This window comes from Oryx dammah, unplaced genomic scaffold (assembly GCF_014754425.2).
Source record: "Oryx dammah isolate SB20612 unplaced genomic scaffold, SCBI_Odam_1.1 HiC_scaffold_18, whole genome shotgun sequence".
NCBI classification, from domain to species: Eukaryota; Metazoa; Chordata; class Mammalia; order Artiodactyla; family Bovidae; genus Oryx; species Oryx dammah.
In genome coordinates this window covers 45,327,286-45,345,681 of record NW_024070202.1, presented here as the reverse complement: position 1 = coordinate 45,345,681, position 18,396 = coordinate 45,327,286, and the positions used below count along the sequence as shown (strand labels likewise).

Sequence of the window (18,396 nt, the reverse complement as noted above, 5' to 3'; positions counted from 1 at the left end):
TATCCCATTTAGAGACAAATTGTGAAAGGCTTGAATGGCAAGCCAGAAATATATGGAATATTGAAAAGGTCAGTGTGATTTAAGTCCATAACCACAGTATTGAAAATATATGACAAGTCATTATCACACTTAATTCCTACAACAAGGACTATGGTAAAGATGGGAAATTATTTCAATTAAAATATTCTTGTTTCACACTGAAGGCTGAGGTGGCAAAGCTCAAATGGTCTCTTGACTCTCTTTTTGTGATAACTTAATAAGTTAGAAAGAAACTGTAACTGAATTAAATAAGACCAAAAAAAAGAAAAAGAGGTAACAAGCTCTTTTGATTTCAGAGTCCATCACAGAGGGAATAATATAGTGACTTTTCTAAAAACTCTAATTATACATGAATAAGACAGATACAGCCATAAAACCAATTCAATGGACACCCCACGCTCTCTTTTTATCTACAGCATAGCTGTCAGTCAGATGGGAACTCCATTTATTTCCATGGAAATGAAGGCAGTGAGTTCAATTTTGCCACCACCCGGGATGTAGATCTTTCTACAGAGGATATTCAAGAGCAGTGGTCAGAAGAATTCGAGAGCCAGCCTACAGGGTAAGTAATTGTTATCTCCCATGCTGTGTATAGCACTTACATTTATTCCACTGGACATATTTCTAAATGCATATTGTTAACTAGCAAAAGCATACTTAAGTCAATACTGGAGAGTCTTATCATGGACAAGCCAAAGGGGTACACTTATCTTAAACATTCTTTATTAAGCAGTCAATTATTTTATGCCTACTAAAAATCTGTGATTGCAAATATCTTTTAACTTCAGTTGAATACTTATATCTCATCTTTGTTTATGCAGCTTTTACCAGGAAAAGTTTTGTTTTTTGTTTTTTCAATGTGTATAGCATATAAAATCTTTCCAGTTTTATATTGAGACTTTCAGTTGTCTCCCCGGGATCTGAGATTTATATAGATGCTGTTGCCGACTTTTAGTGGAGTATGGTTTTGATTCATAACAAATTAGTTGTTTGGGGGGGTAAAATTTACCATTTAGAGATTTTTAAAGAAAGGATATGAGCCTGATGTTGAAACCATGAAGATGGTTTGGTGGTAGTATTTTCTTGCTTTTCTAAACTGTGTGCCTTCTTCTGGGTCCAGTATCCCTAAGATATTTCTATTAATTGAATGCCACTTTCAGAAGTTCAAATTGAGAAAAATTAACAGGTTCAGAGAATCAAAATTCGTAAGATAAGTGTGTGTTGGAATTCTAGAAATTTTCTGGTTCTCACCTGGCCTTTTTTTCTTTCTTTTTTTCAATACGTATAGACTTGTAATCAGAACACCAGGTTCTTACTGTTTAGTGCATGTTTTCTGAAACCATGATGAAGGTGAATGAAATTAACATAAAATATAGTTTTCATAATGATTATGAAATAGCAATGACTTAACTATTAACTATCAGAAACTTTTCAAGAATACAACATTTGAGGTATTTACATATCTCTGATCTCAACAAATTCAATCAAAACTGGATGGGACCTAAGTGTCTGAGGGACCAGAGGGCCACCATGGACTTCTTGGGCTCCCCACTTCCTATACATTGCCCAGAAACTACATTTGGACCCAATAAGAGGGAAATCTGACCGGCAGCCTGAGCTGCTGCTGCTTGACTTTCTGCTGCCACATCAGGATCTCTCACTGTTGCAAGCGAGATTTCTACTAGTACACGCAGCCCTGCTCTTCTGCCTCTGAAGAAAACTGACACCTTGAGGGACCGCCCCCCCCCCAGTGGGTACCATTGACCTCTCCAAGCCTAGCAGTAATGCTAAGGCCCTTAAGTCCACAAAGTCCTTCTCTTCTGAGGTTCTTGTCACCCTTGAAGTTCCATGTCCAGTATGGCTCTGGTGTCTACTTGAAGGACCAGCAACCATTGTTTCTCTTTCTTGTGTCCAAGATCTCCCCAGGAGGCTGGCTGCTTTCCTTACACAAACAGGGCTCATTCTACTCCCCTCATAGACCATGGTGGGATCTAGAACTTTGACCATGCACCCAAGTCTTCTTTACCCACTTTCTGGAGATAAAAGACCCATCACCAGCATATCAGCTCTTTCTGACTTCTGATATAAAAGACCAATTCAGATCCCTTTCCTGACAATGCAACTTGACTGCGTATGAGAGGGTCCCAAATTTTCAAGCACCAAAGACTCATTGACCTCCACTCCTTCACCTCTCCAAGTCTGTGCTATCCATGCAGCAGTGACAGGTTATTCTTTTTCAGTGAGACCTATACATCACTCAGGTGACGTCCCAGTGATATCCAGATACCCCGCCTCCTTCCTACTAAAGCAGAGACAAAAACACAAGTCTCCAGTGTAACATTCTGACATGCAAACCCTTTCCTTTTTAGTTAACTGGCTAGCTAGTTAGCTATGTATCTCTTTCCTCAAAGTTCTAGTGTCCTCTTATTCTTTGGGGAAGAGATAAAATTTATTTTTACCTATGGCCTTCATATCCACATATTTCCTCTCCCAGAATGTCCTCTTCTTTGTTTTAGCTTGTTTTATTATTAAAGGTCATCTATAGAAGAACAAAAGAATGCTTTACTATATCAACTAATGGTCCACACAGCTCTCCAGTACTAACATTAGTGGAGACTTAGTTCAAATGGAAAAACCTTTAGGAATTAAGCTTAGAAAGGAATAGATTTTATATTAAAAGAAACCAAACATACTTTAGAAAATTAATGTACTAATCCAAAAAATAACTGGCAAAAAACATATTCCAGTTAACAGATCAGACCTTCTGTTATCTCAGAGCACTAATGATACAAGAATTTGTGGTTAAACCAAAACTTTCATCTCCCAAAATAAACCAAAAGAAATAAAAGTATTTATGCTTGAAAAAAGAGGTAAAGTCAACACAGACACAGGAATATCAGACCAAATTCCATTCACTGAGTGATTCACATGGTTTCTTTGGCCAATTCTCAGTGCTAAGATATATCAGGTTTTGGTCACAGTTAAGAGGCTGGTACTTTCAAGCCATGACATTGTCAGCAGATTTCTGTTCCAGTAACATAGAATAATGTGCTTGACAAAAGCACCTGTGTCACTGTAGTTGGAACACAATTAATTCACCTAAATTCTGAAAGCAGCTTAATTATTCTAGCAACCACACCGTAGCTTTGTTGTAGCTTTTCCCCTAGGATATCAGGCCACACTGCCCCCTCTCAGAACTACTTCGTTTATACTCTTATCTGGTGAGCCAGTTATCCATGTTGCCCTTATATTATAAAAAAAGATATAAAAGGATAATGAGAGAATCTAGTACTCTCTTTGTTTTGGGATGGTGATAAATTGCTGATTTAATCTGTAATGTTGTATGTGAATGTGTGTATACCTTCTCCATACCTACTCACTCCTGAATGCTGCTTTATTGATCTAGGAGAGAATGCTGTTGTAGTTAATTCTTAATCAAAACTGCAGTGAAGATATCCTGTCACAATCAAATTAATGTGAAGCATTTTTACCTAGGGTAAGAACTGACAAAGAAAAACAGATTAGGATCTTGGTAGTGAAATTCTTGATGTGTTTTTTTGAGCCAGATTTACTGAATATTTGTCTCATTCTTCCCCTCACCACCCACACAGACAATTTATCATCATAAGCTCACTGCTGAAACAGACATAAAACATAGGTGTTAAATTCCCACAGTATTCAAGAGTGACCAATTGAATTGATTGAATTCTGACACTTTAAGGTCACTTTCTTTTAACACACACAAAAAATAAATTATTAATATGGATATAATATTTTCATCTCTTTTAACTATGTTTTTTCTCCCATAAGAATTATGAAAGAGAAAAAAGAATATGCAATCCTCTCTAATAATATCTTCAAAACATTTCACATGAATTCAGGCAAGAAAAAGTATCCAGTCATTATGACTTTTTTTGGAACCCAGTTTCCACATATTCCTGTTTCCTTACCATTTGAATGAAACTATTTGATCTCAGATCACAAAGATGCAAAAATTGTTTGCCTTTCACATCACAAAGCTGTATATAGATAGGTTTATTTTAAGTGGGCTTTTAAACTTTATTTTCTTTTTTTTAGAGAAGACACATCTGTTACTTCAGCAAGATAGAAACTTTAATAGATAAACTGATAATTTATGTGAGCCTTTGTGAACTTTGGCTTAACCATATAAACACATCATTTAATTAGCAACTACAGTATCTCACCTAGCCGAAGGTGTCTTCAGGTGGGAGGGACTTTGTAGAGAAACACATTACTAAAATATGGAATTTGTATACTTGTCATGCATGTTTTTAACTATTCAGATAACTTTTCAAAATATCTTTTATTGCTTTCACTGAAGTATTCATGTTAGAGAACCTCCACAATGTAATGAATGTTAAGCTGTGTTTTGAAGTGTAATTAATTTACAGTGTTGTGTTAGGTTCAGGTATATAGCAACGTGATTCAGATATATATATACATATATATATCATATATATAGCACATATATATGATATATCTATGTCATATATGTGCTATATATATGATATATATGTATATATGTATCCTTTTTTCAGATTCTTTTCCATTATAGGATTATTATAAGATATTGAATATAGTTCCCTGTACTATACAGTGGGAACTTACTGTTTATTCTATATAGAATAGTTTATATCTGCTAATCTCAAACTCCTGATTTATCCCTCCCTGCCTTTCTTCTTTGGTAATCATAGGTTTGTTATCTATGTCTGTGAGTCTATTTCTGTTTTGTAAATAGGTTCATTTGTATCACTTTTTAATATTATACATGTGTCAGTCGTGTCCTACTCTTTGCAACCCCATGAACTGTAGCCTACCAGGCTCCTCCATCCATGGGATTCTCCAGGCAAGAATACTGGAGCGGATTGCCATTTCTTTCTCCAGGGGATCTTCCCGATCCAGGGATCAAAACTGGGTCTCCCGCATTGCAGGCAGACGCTTTAACCTCTGAGCCACCAGGGAAGTCCATATTATACATGTAAAGATTATTATATGATACTTGTCTTTCTCTGTCTGACTTACTTCACTTAGTATAATAATCTCTAGATCCAGGTCCATCCATATTACTGCAAATGGCATTATTTCTTTTTTTTTTATGGCTGAGTAATTGAATATCAGACTATTGAATCAAGAGAGCATACTCTAGTCTTCCACAACTGCCCCAAATCCTTGGAAATTATAGAAAATGAGCAAATGAATCTGTAATGACACTTTGAAAGAAAAAAGTGTGCCTTAATTGAGCCAGGAATTAGGAAGTGTTACAAAAAAATGAGGAAAAAAAACCAGATCTGATTAAAGGAAAAAACTATTACTTAAAATACATATTGAATGAGGCACTAAAAAAGGTATAGGTACGGAATGAACACAGGAATCAGATGGGGCTCTGATGTCCTGCTATGGAGATTGCCAAGTAGGTGAGTCTCTCACTGCATTCAACTTCTGTGCGGGCACTTCTGCCCTTAGGAACAAGCAGTGAATGTGAACACTTGGAATGGAGAAGCAGGGCAATTCCAGGTGACTGGGAACCTCAAGGATCCCCATGGTACTCCCCACCCAAGAGCACATCGGCTCTCATTGGTGGCTAGTTTTTACACCAAAACTAGCCACCAATACACTAGGGTGAATGGCGGATACAAATCTGAGCAAATGATCTGGAATCATCAATCTGAGGAAAATCCACTCCATAAAAATAATTAATCAAACTAGACAGCTAAGAACTGAGAAAATAGAAGTATCAGAGTAAACAAATGGAGATTTTATAATTATACTTAATGGCCTCAGAGAGATAAGAAAGCATACTGTATTTGTTAAGTTAAAACAGATTTTATGGAAGCTAACTGCTGATGGCGGCTGTGGACTCCGCTTGTGGCTCAGCGGTAAAGAATCCGCCTGCCAATGCAGGAGACTTGGGGCCGATCCCTGAGTCGGGAAGGTCGGGTGGAGAAGGGCATGGCTACCCACTCCAGTGTTCTTGCTTGGAGAATCCCATGGACAGAGGAGCCTGGAGGGCTATAGTCCATGGGGTCGCAAAGAATGCACGGCTGAAGTGATTTAGCCAGTGCACTGTACTGAGCCAACTTTGACTCAGAGTTGGACCAACAAAGGTCCATCTCGTCAAAGCTATGGTTTTTCCAATAGTCATGTAGGGATGTGAGAGTTGGACTATAAAGAAGGCGAACTGTGGTGTTGCAGAAGACTCTTCAGAGTCCCTTGGACAGCAAGGAGCTCAAACCAGTAAATCCTAAAGGAAATCAGTCCTGAATGTTCATTGGAAGGACTGATGCTGAAGCTGAAACTCCAGTACTTTGGCCACCTAATGTGAAGAGCCGACTCATTAGAAAAAGACCTTGATGCTGGGAAAGAATGAGGGCAGGAAGAGAAGGGGACGACAGAGGATGAGATGGTTGGATGGTATCACTGACTCAATGAATTTAAGTTTGAGCAAGCTGCGGGAGACAGTGAAAGACAGGGAAACTTGGCATGCTGCAGCCCATGGGGTCACAAGGAGTCGGACATGAATGAGCGACTGAATAACTGTAATGAGACCGGAGAGCTGCCTGGGAGGTGTTTGTCTAGCCCTGAGTTTCCCAGAGAAGGGGCGGGGACACCGGGAGGGGCCAATCAGTGGCTTGGTCTGTCGACTTTTAACTTTTTGGAGTCAGAGCCTCCCTCAATCAAATTGAAGAACCCAAGCCTAGAGGGCTAAGGTACATAGGGTCGCAGAGAATTGGACACAGCAACAGACTGGTTCCAAATAGGAAAAGGAGTACGTCAAGGCTGTATATTGTCACCCTGCTTATTTAACTTCTATGCAGAGTACATCATGAGAAACACTGGACTGGAAACAGCACAAGCTGGAATCAAGATTGCCGGGAGAAATATCAATAACCTCAGATATGCAGATGACACCACCCTTATGGCAGAAAGTGAAGAGGAACTAAAAAGCCTCTTGATGAAAGTAAAAGTGGAGAGTGAAAAAGTTGGCTTAAAGCTCAACATTCAGAAAATGAAGATCATGGCATCTGGTCCCATCACTTCATGGGAAATAGATGGGGAAACAGTGGAAAGTGTCAGACTTTATTTTTTGGGGGCTCCAAAATCACTGCAGATGGTGATTGCAGCCATGAAATTAAAAGACGCTTACTCCTTGGAAGAAAAGTTATGACCAACCTAGACAGCATATTCAAAAGCAGAGACATTACTTTGCCGACTAAGGTCTGTCTAGTCAAGGCTATGGTTTTTCCAGTGGTCATGTATGGATGTGAGAGTTGGACTGTGAGAAGGCTGAGCGCCAAAGAATTGATGCTTTTGAACTGTGGTGTTGGAGAAGACTCTTGGGAGTCCCTTGGACTGCAAGGAGATCCAACCAGTCCATTCTGAAGATCAGCCCTGAGATTTCTTTGGAAGGAATGATGCTGAAGGTGAAACTCCAGTACTTTGGCCACCTCATGTGAAGAGTTGACTCACTAGAAAAGACTTTGATGCTGGGAGGGATTGGGGGCAGGAGGAGAAGGGGACGACAGGGAATGAGATGGCTGGATGGCATCACTGACTTGATGGATGTGAGTCTGAGTGAACTCCGGGAGTTGGTGATGGACAGGAGGCCTGGCGTGCTGCGATTCATGGGGGCGCAAAGAGTTGGACACGACGGAGCAACTGAACTGAACTGAACTGAAGCAATTTAGCATGCAGGCACTCATAAAACAGATAACTAGTGAGAACCTACTGTACAGCATAGAGAATGCTACTCAGTGTTCTGTGGTGACCTAAATGGGAAGGAAATCTGCAAAACAGTGGGTATATGTATACATATCACTGATTCACTTTGCTGTACAGTAGAAAATAACAAAATTGTAAAGCAACTATACTCCAATAAAAAGCAATAATAAAAATGAAAAAAAAAACAGATTTTATGAAGAAAAAAATAGAGATGTGAAAAATGAAAATATATGATTGTTGAAACAAATTTAATGGATTTTTCCCCGGAATATGAGCATCAGTTCAGTTCAGTTCAGTTCAATCGCTCAGTCGTGTCCAACTCTTTGCGACCCCATGAATCGCAGCACGCCAGGCCTCCCTATCCATCACCAACTCCCGGAGTTCACTCAGACTCACGTCCATTGAGTCAGTGATGCCATCCAGCCATCTCATCCTCTGTTGTCCCCTTCTCCTCCTACCCCCAATCCCTCCCAGCATCAGAGTCTTTTCCAATGAGTCAGCTCTTCGCATGAGGTGGCCAAAGTACTGGAGTTTCAGCTTTAGCATCATTCCTTCCAAAGAATTCCCAGGGCTGATCTCCTTCAGAATGGACTGGTTGGATCTCCTTGCAGTCCAAGGGACTCTCAAGAGTCTTCTCCAACACCACAGTTCAAAAGCATCAATTCTTTGGCGCTCAGCCTTCTTCACAGTCCAACTCTCACATCCATACATGACCACAGGAAAAACCATAGCCTTGACTAGACGGACCTTTGTTGGCAATGTAATATCTCTGCTTTTCAATATGCTATCTAGGTTGGTCATAACTTTTCTTCCAAGGAGTAAGCGTCTTTTAATTTCATGGCTGCAGTCACCATCTGCAGTGATTTTGGAGCCCCCCAAAAATCAAAGTCTGACACTGTTTCCACTGTTTCCCCATCTATTTCCCATGAAGTGATGGGACCAGATGCCATGGTCTTCATTTTCTGAATGTTGAGCTTTAAGCCAACTTTTTCACTCTCCACTTTTACTTTCATCAAGAGGCTCTTTAGTTCCTCTTCACTTTCTGCCATAAGGGTGGTGTCATCTGCATATCTGAGGTTGCTGTTATTTCTTCTGGCAATCTTGATTCCAGCTTGTGCTGTTTCCAGTCCAGCGTTTCTCATGATGTACTCTGCATAGAAGTTAAATAAGCAGAGTGACAATATACAGCCTTGGAACCAGTCTGTCGTTCCATGTCCAGTTCTAACTGTTGCTTCCTGACCTGCATATAGGTTTCTCAAGAGGCAGGTTAGGTGGTCTGGTATTTCCATCTCTTTCAGAATTTTCCACAGTTTTTTGTGATCCACACAGTCAAAGGCTTTGGTATTGTCAATAAAACAGAAATCGATGTTTTTCTGAAACTCTCTTGCTTTTTCGATGATCCAGCGGATGTTCAGCATACGTAAAGAACAAATTAGTGAGCTGGAAATTTGAGTTTTGAAGTGTTTCCAAAACTTAGGATTATTGTATAGTGTGTATACTATACTGTAAAGTATGGGGGAAGAATAGCATTTCTAACATTAGAAATAATAGGAATTCCTAAAGGAGGAAGGGTCAGAGGGAATATGTAGAATGAAATATTAAAAAAATAATAGAAGTAAGTTTCCTGAAACTTAAAAAAGAAGAAAGAAGAGACATAGTTCCTATGAATGAAAATGTTTACCAAGATGGATGGAAAAATATCCGGTCCTAGACCATAAGGTAGAAACTTTAGAACACAGTTGAAAGTGGAAATCTTAAATCTTTAGATGAGTTTCATTGTGCTTTCCTTGTTAACACTAAGCATAAGTTTTAAAAAATGAAGCTGTTATCTTAGTGTTCTGAGAGAGGATTATTTGGAACATAACATTCTCCTCCAGACAAATATGATTTAAGTTTGGAGAAAAATAAAAAGCTTTTCAGACACAAGGGTTCAGAAAGTTTACTACTCCTGAACACTGAAAGAATTACCGGAAGATGTACCCATAGAAGTTAATCCAAGAGAAATATGATGGATTCAAGAAAGAGTAGTGAGCAAGGAAAAAAGGAAAGCTTGTAGTTCAGACTGAAAAAAAAATTGATTAAAATATTTAAATCAAAGTTTGTAGTTAAAGCCCAGATCACCTCAATATGAAAGGTACAAAGGGGAACTGACAAGAAGAGAAAAAGGAACTAAATACTGCCAACATTCTTTACTTGCCTGGAGTGAGAATATAGGTCTTGGGTAACTCTTAATGTTAGTAGAAAGCTTTAAGAGTAAATAGGTGTGTTAAAGAAATTATGTTAGCCATATATAGGCTACATAACTTCTAAAGCATTAGCTTAACAGAATAAAGAGAACTTAGTCCACAAATGCCAGGAAAATGACAGAAAAATAAACAAAAAACCGAGTAAACAGAAAACAGTTTGGCATGAACCAATCTAAGATCCCCTGGAGAGGAGAATGGCTACCCACTCTAGTATTCTTACTTTGAGTCAGAATTCTATGGACAGGGGAGCCTGGTGGGCTACAGTCCATGAGATCACCAAGAGTCAGACACGACTGAGCAATTAACACTTTCACTTTTTCAATCTAAATATATCAGTGCACAATAAACTTGAAGGAGTTATGTTCATTTATTAAGTGAGATTTTCATAGTAAGTTTTAAAAAATCAGCTATATATTTGCTATTTATGAAAGACTTAAACTAGAATAACATAAGAAGTTGAAAGTCAATGAAGAAAAACTAATATACCAGATAAATGCAACAAAAGAAGCAAGGAGGCATATTAATAGCAGATATTCAAACCATATAAATAGAATTCAGATTTAAGCAATAAAAGGACTAAAAAGGAATATTTTATGCAATAATATATGAAGAGCACTTTGCACCATGCATGACACATAACAAGCAATCAAAAAAAATTAAAAATTGGTTGCTGTTCCAACTGTGATTACTGTTGGTAATAGGATATGACCAAAGTGGTACTCAAAGAAAAATTATACCCATAGAAACTAATAAGATATAAAAGAAACACAAACAAAATTAAATAGTCCAATAAAACCTAAATGAGATTCTCTAAGTAAACTAATGGGAGGTCATTTTAAGAAAGACAATATTAGTTAAAATGATAATTGGATATATTTTGAAACCATGGAATTGCTAAAATGGATCCGAGTAAACTTGTTTCAAGCTGTTAAAAGACTTCTTATTTGTTCAGGTTTGCTTTTGATGTAGGTTCTAACATTGCTTTCTATTTAAGCAAATTGTTTTTCTATTTTAAAACATAAACAGTAAATTTTCAAATAATAAAAAGTAAGTTCATATGATTAGGTATGCCAAAATTGTTCTGGAATTCCTTGTTTAATTTGCAGCACATTTTTATTTTTACTTCTGGCACTATCATTCTTGAATAACCTCTTCCCCCTCCAAACTAGCTGTCCATGTGAGCATCCAGAATACAGCAACTGTCTTCCTCTTCAAGAAAGGACTCTCTTTACTGAAGTCACAGAAAAAAGAGAATGAAATCTGAATCTTAATTCCTCACAGCTTGGAACAACATTAGACCACGATAGGATTTTTCTGTAGTGGTGTTAGAAGAGGCTGCTGGCACTGAAGTGTTCAGATGCTCACTTCTTCAGCTTGTCTTTGTTCTCCATAGTCTTTCTTCAGTAGTTCATCTGCTCCACACTGACCACAAGGCACTCCTGAATATTTAGGAGTTTATATGAAGGAAAGGCAGAACTCTGATACCTCAAGAAACATAGCTCGGGGTTATCTATTAATAGAACACATTTAGGAGCATTAGAAAATTGAGAATTTAATTCCTCAGCTCCATAAATTATGATAAATAATATATTTAGTGATATATTTTGAAGTATGATAATAAAATAATGACTAGTTTGGCAGATTATGTAACCCATTTTTAAAGAGTTAATAATAATCTGGAGAAAGTGTATATTATTAATGTAAATGAAAAAAGGCAAAATTAAAAACCATCTGTGTAATATTTTCATGACCATGTTGAAATACACATATAAAATATTAGAAATATAGTAAAATATTAATTGTTCTTGTCTTCCAGTTTTCTAGTAATGAGAATATAGCTATCATCATAGAAAATAGATGAAATACCCAGAATTCCAAAACACTAGCAAGACATAGGAGGGATGCCAGAGGGCAAACAGAAAGAATAGTGTCTCAACTGCTGAACTGACTATTCCCAGTTCCCTCCAACCTCCAGTCTTAAGACTGCCATTCTGCCACCACCCACACCATATTAAGAGAATTGCTTTATAAATTTGTTCTGAAGAAATTATTTCAAGAAATACATTTTAAAACATCTCATCAAAGATTACAGAAAAAAATTGAGCACAGAAAATGTTTTCCTCAGGTCAGCCGTAACTTAGTCTCTGATCAGGAATTTACTATAGAGAGACCAAAATACAAAGTATTAGTTATATTTTTTAATGTCATTGCTTAGAAAAGTGGGTCATACCTGCAACTGTCTTTTAAACTTCCAAATGTCTTTCAAAATGTCTTTCTTAAATTTCAGTGCTATTCACTGGAATAAAGCCAAGAAAAAGGCAATATAAACTTAATAAAACAAATTTATATTGGCTTCCCCTTCTGGGGAGATAATCCCAAAGAATGTTACATATATCCTTGAAAACCTAAACTACATATAGGCCAACAAGAACAATCTCCATTATAGCCCCTTCCATATCAGTTGATGCTTTTATTAAAAATTGGTCTTAAAACTATTTAAAACTCTTCAGAACAGTTTGAGCATCTTCTTGCTATTTTCTACAAATTCTTCCCTCTATCCTACCCAGAAGAATTATGTTACCTCTGGGTTAGGATCCTTTTCACAAGATGCTTAAAATGCTCCAGAGGGATTTTATTTAAGCTTTACAATTCAGGATAAGTGAATCAAGGACAGATTGACAGTCTTGAGTTAACATTGTATTAAGTGGGTCTCCTTTTTTTTTTTTAACAGGCACATTCATTATTATTACAGCAAAACCACTTGACCATTTAGATCACATAAGTAATAAATTTAAATACCCAGATAGATTTGTAGCCCAAATCTTGGACTGTACAAAAGACCCACTGATCAAAAGTACAGTTTTCTTTCAGCTGAGTATCTCCTTGCTTAAATTGATTAAGCAATTACATTTTGCATGTTGTACTGCAACTTTGTGCAAGATTGCTGCTCTGCTAATTTTAATATGAAAAAATACTCATTGTAATTTAGAAGTTCATTTGAATTGCCACTTTGACTTATTTTAAAACAAAAATAGCACTACATTTTACAGGGCGGTGGGGGTGGGGAGAAAAGGAAACATTATTTGAAACTGTAATATGCCAGGCGATACATCTTTTTCTCTAAACATCCTCAGTCTAGGTCATATTTCTGTTTTATTGGTGAGGAAGCTGAGTGTTTTCTACCATTCTGAAGCCAATACTCTTTATTAATGTTATTCCAACAAGAGTGTAAATAAAAATAATGCATGTAATAAAAACCTAAGACAAAATTGAATTTGAGTGAAATATAGTGGAACCAATTGAAGAAAAGAATTTTTAAATGCAGTTCATACAGGAAAGGCTTCAAAGAGAACTCATCCTTTACCTTCACCTAAGCTGTCATGCTGGAGGAAAAACCTATAAATGCAATGAAGGTGGAGAAGCCTTTAGTCAAAGTATACACCTTGCTAGACCTCACAGGACTTATGCTAGAGATAAGCCTCATGAATATAAATGAATGTGGAAGAATCTTTACCTATGGCACATTCCTTATTAAATATCAAAAAATTCATCCCAAATAGAGACCTTATGGATGTAATGAACTTACTCAGTCTCAGAAAATTTCTAGTAGATAAAAAAAATGTTATGAATCTGGTAAATGTAGGCTCTTATAGCCTGGCTCTATTCTATATTTTAGTTCAAGCCTGAAGTCATCAACTTTAGGTGGTTTAATATATTCTGGAAAATATAATAAAACAGATCTTCATAGATCATGTGAAAAGTTCCACTACCTTTTAAAGGCTTTTGTACCAATATTTGTAGGGGGAGGGGAAAGGTATTTAAAATATAAGACCTCTGTTTCCTTTGTTCATATTCTTAGTATTTTCATCAATCTATGATGAAATAATTTAACTTTTCATTCTGAATTCTAACACATATAAATGAAATGTTTTTCTTCCTTTTTCTGAAAGTGATTTTCCTTTTGCAAAAGAAAAGAAATGTGTAAAGTAAACATTAAAAGTCTTCCAATGTGAATCCCACTCTTCACTGTTAAAATGTAGACATGTTTTCTGGTATATATTCATTCAGAAATTTTTCTATGACCATACAAAAATACTCTCTAGGGTCACATTTTCCTTATTAAACTTGATTTTTAAAAACTTAACAATATATTATGAGTGTCTCTTCTAGTCAGTGAATATATATCATTATTTCAGAAAGGCACTGTACCAATTTATCTATCTGGACCTCTGTTGATAGTCAAAGAATATTGTGATAGATTTTTTGTATACTTGTTAAAGTATTTCTGAAAGAGAAACTCCTAAAAGAAGAAAAAAGAAAATTAGAGAATCAGATATATACCTATACATATATATGTATATATGTAATTTTCATTTTGATAATTACTGCCAGATTGGCCTTTGAAGAATATGCATCATTCTTTTTTTAGTGTTTGAAAATGGTATTTTTAATTTCAGCTTTATTGAGATACAGTTGACATATAAAGTTGTAAGATATTTGAAGTGTCCATCATGTTGATTTGATATACATAAACATTATAAAATCTAGTTAACTAGCATATCTATCATCTCACTTTTGGGTTTTTTTTGGTGAGAACTTTTTAAGTTTTACTCCATATCATTCTTTATTTTAATTTTTATTGGGATATTGCTGATTTACAATATTGTGTTAGTTACAGGTGAACAACAAAATGAATCAGTTATACTTTTGTATCATTCTTAAAACTATTAAAGTGTGAGCTGATTAAAATCTAATTATAGTCTCAAAGCATTCCAAAGCAACTAATAGGGAGGATCACCAGCTTTCCAGTTTAAAAAAAAACTTCTTTAAATTAGTTTTGCTTACAAAAAGAATTCTCTTTTTGATACAAAAAGTAGAAGGACATACACTAAAATATAAATTAAATATTATTTTGCCCTTCTACCTCTAAGGAACAAAGTTGCCTTAAGGCATTTTATTGATTATTAAATTTTTTTGCATATTCAAACTTTGCCCCATTCTATTATAAATAATAGATACCAATGTATTTATAATAAATAATGTAAGGGATTTTTTTTTAGAATTAGCCATCAAAGAATAAATATAAATTGCTATGTTGTAGAGAGTTCTTCCCTCTAGGCAGACATTCCTTCAAATGCAGTTCACAAAGAACCACATTTCCTTGGGGAAAACAATTTAAACTGTAGAGAAGTAACACTCCTTTTCAGGGAAATTGCAGTACCATTCAAGATATTACTAAAACTATAGAGCTCTGTAAATACCACTGCTGGACTCAAAGATTTGGTTATGTTCATGAACAAGATATGTAAATGAAAAATGCAGTATGTTAAATGAGACTATTTAGCAAACAGGATATGTCTTATAACTTATAGTGTTTTTATAGTATAATTTGGATTTTATACATTTCTTAATGAGAAAATTAAAGCAGATTGGGAGGAGTGTCACATATAGGTGTACTGGAGGTTGCGATTTTAGATGTCTAAGGAGGACTTCATTGAGTCAGTGACATCATCATAAATATCTAAAGGAGATTAAGGAGTCAGCCATGCTGGCTGGGCAAGAATATTCTTTGCAGAAAGAACATCAGTACAAAATCTCTGAAATACTAACATCTCTTGATTCAAATGGCATTTTCATGCCCATAAACATATTGACAATCAAATTCGTAATAGTTCATAAAAAGTTAAATTGTAACAGAAAACAAGATTTGGTTATGTCATAATTTTACTTCATGTAATTATTATATTAAGAGATTCAGAGACCATGACATTTTTGTAATTGGAATAGACTACACTTTGCAACCTGACAGAGAGGGATTCTGAAGTCCGGGCAGGTGTCCCTCAGGTCCCTCAGTAGTTGATTCAGCTCTGGGACCCCCTGAAGGATACTTTGCCTCCAACTAAGCTCGAGCCAGTGTTTATACAAATTCATGAAAAAATGAGCTTGTGCCATAAGAAGCTCCTACTGAATTTTTAATTAATGAAAGATAATTTATTTAAAGCAGTGAGACTTTTACAAAGTGACTTTTCAGATTTCTCCCCACTTTCCTCTTCGAAGCTGACTAAATTTTCTATTTCCTTTTATTGTAATCTATATTTGTATATATCTTTGTATTTATTTATTTTATTGTATATATATGTAATATATTTATTTTAAGGAAAATAACCTCACTTTTGTTATCTTCAAATATATTGGGAGAAATGAAAATTAGAACAAAATGGAATATGTTTTAAAAAAAGATTAAAAAGAGATAATACAGCCTAAATCATGTCTCATATAACCCTCTCTGTGGTAGAAGTCATGAAAACAATTCATTTAGATTAAAAGAGTTACTTAGTTACAACTAATAATTAAGAGAAAAAGACTGCTAATCTCATTTCTCACTTGAATAAAACGGTCTTTTAGTCTGTGACAATTCCATCTTTTCCAATTTAATCTTTCATTTTGAAAATACTCTAAAGCAGATGGATGCCTAAAAGGAGTCATCATATGCATCATTTATAACCTTAACTTGCTTTGTGGATCAGTAGACTGAGTGGCTTAATTGGGATAAATGGAGCAGGTAAAAGACCAATGAACCAGTGTGAAATTTTCTTGTGTGAGTGGAGAGAGGTTCCTGGTATTTACAGTAGTCTAGTACTATTAGGTGGAGAAGGAAATGGCAACCCACTCCAGTATTCTTGCCTGGAGAATCCCAGGGATGGGGGAACCTGGTGGGCTGCCATCTATGGGGTCGCACAGAGTCCGACACGACTGAAGCGACTTAGCAGCAGCAGCAGCAGCAGCAGCAGTACTATTAGGAGCTGCTTTTCCTTAAATGATTGATATAATCTGTTAAAATACAAAAAAAACAAAAAACAAAAAAACTTAACATTTTCTAAACATTTTGGTCTCAAACGGTTCAACATAATTGTCCTGGCACGGTACCCTTCTTAGAACTGCAACTACTAAAATAACAGTGGACTAAGAAACAGAATATCTATCTCGATTTCAGAGCCAAACAGGCAGTTGGCCTTAGGTAAGCCACTTATGTCAGTGTATCCCAGTTTCTTCTGTAGACAAGTTAGTTGTGTGAAAAGCAATGGCCAAATTAGACACGAGCAGAGATAAATACTAAGGAGATACAAGAGTTTTTAAATAATAAATATTTTTATTCTTTTCTGCATATTTAAATCTCATCCCCTTTCTGGAAACTTGCTAGACTTTTGCCAGATTGTTTGACTTTGATTCTATAACTTATTTTAATGTGCAAAATACCATACAAGTATTTATAATATTATGGTACTATCTTTTATGATTTCCTGTTTCCTTAGTTTAAATTTGGTCCCCAATCTCAACTGTTTAAGTGCGTTGAGGATAAAGGCTAATATGTAGCAGATACACTATACATGTCATGCATGCTTACTCGGCTTCAGTTGTGTCTGACTCTGCTGCCTTTGGACTGTATTCACCAGGCTTCTCTGTCCCTGGGATTCTCCAGGCAAGAATACTGGAGTGGGTTGCCATGGCCTCCTTCAGGGGATCTTCCAAGCCAGGGATCGAACCATGACTCCTAGAGCTCCTGCACTGCAGGCAGATTCCCTACCGCGGAGCCACTGGGGAAGTCACACTATACATTGCATTGATCAAATTTTTCTCCACAGAAAAACTGTAATAGTGAAAAGAATGTGTTTAAAACTTTGTTTAGGAGCTTCCCTGGTGGCTCAGTAGTAAAGAATCAGCCTGCAATGCCAGAGACCTGGGCTTGATCCCTGGGTCAGGAAGATACCCTGGAGAAGGAAATGGCAACCCACTCCAGTATTCTTACCTGGAAAATCCCACGGAAAGAGAAGCCTGGCGGGCTACAGTCCATGGGGTTGCAAAGAGTCTGACATGACTGACTGACTAACACTATCCCTTTCATTTTCATTACCTAAAACCTGTAATGCCACATCTTTGTTGTTTTTGTTCAGTTGCTAAATCATGTCCAACTCTTTGCGACCCCATGGACTGCAGCACACCAGGCTCCTCTGTCCTCCACTATCTCCCAAAATGTGCTCAAATTCATGTCCGCTGAGTTGGTGATGCTGTCTAACTATCTCATCCTCCACTGCCCTCTTCTCCTTTGCCTTCAATCTTTCCCAGAATCAGGGTCTTGTGGGTCTACTCTTCACATCAGGTGGCCAAAGTATTGGAGCTTCAGCTTCAGCACCAGACCTTCCAATGAATATTCAGGGTTGATTTTCCTTAGGATTGACTGGTTTGATCTCCTTGTGTCCAAGGAACTCTCAAGAGTGTTCTCCAGCACCATGGTTCAGAAGCATCAATTCTTCAGTGCTAAGCCTTCTTTCTGGTCCAGCTGAATGCAGAGTTCTAGAGAGTAGCAAGGAAA

At 36.6% G+C, this 18,396-nt stretch overlaps 1 protein-coding gene across 1 annotated transcript in view; it reads left to right on the top strand.

Annotated features, from left to right (window-relative positions):
- Positions 1-18,396, top strand: part of RELN (reelin) — a 557,548-nt gene that overhangs the window by 332,130 nt on the left and 207,022 nt on the right. The window contains exon 11 of the mRNA XM_040260785.1: positions 456-601. Within this exon, the coding sequence (XP_040116719.1) occupies positions 456-601 (146 nt within the window). The remainder of the gene's footprint in view (positions 1-455; positions 602-18,396) is intronic.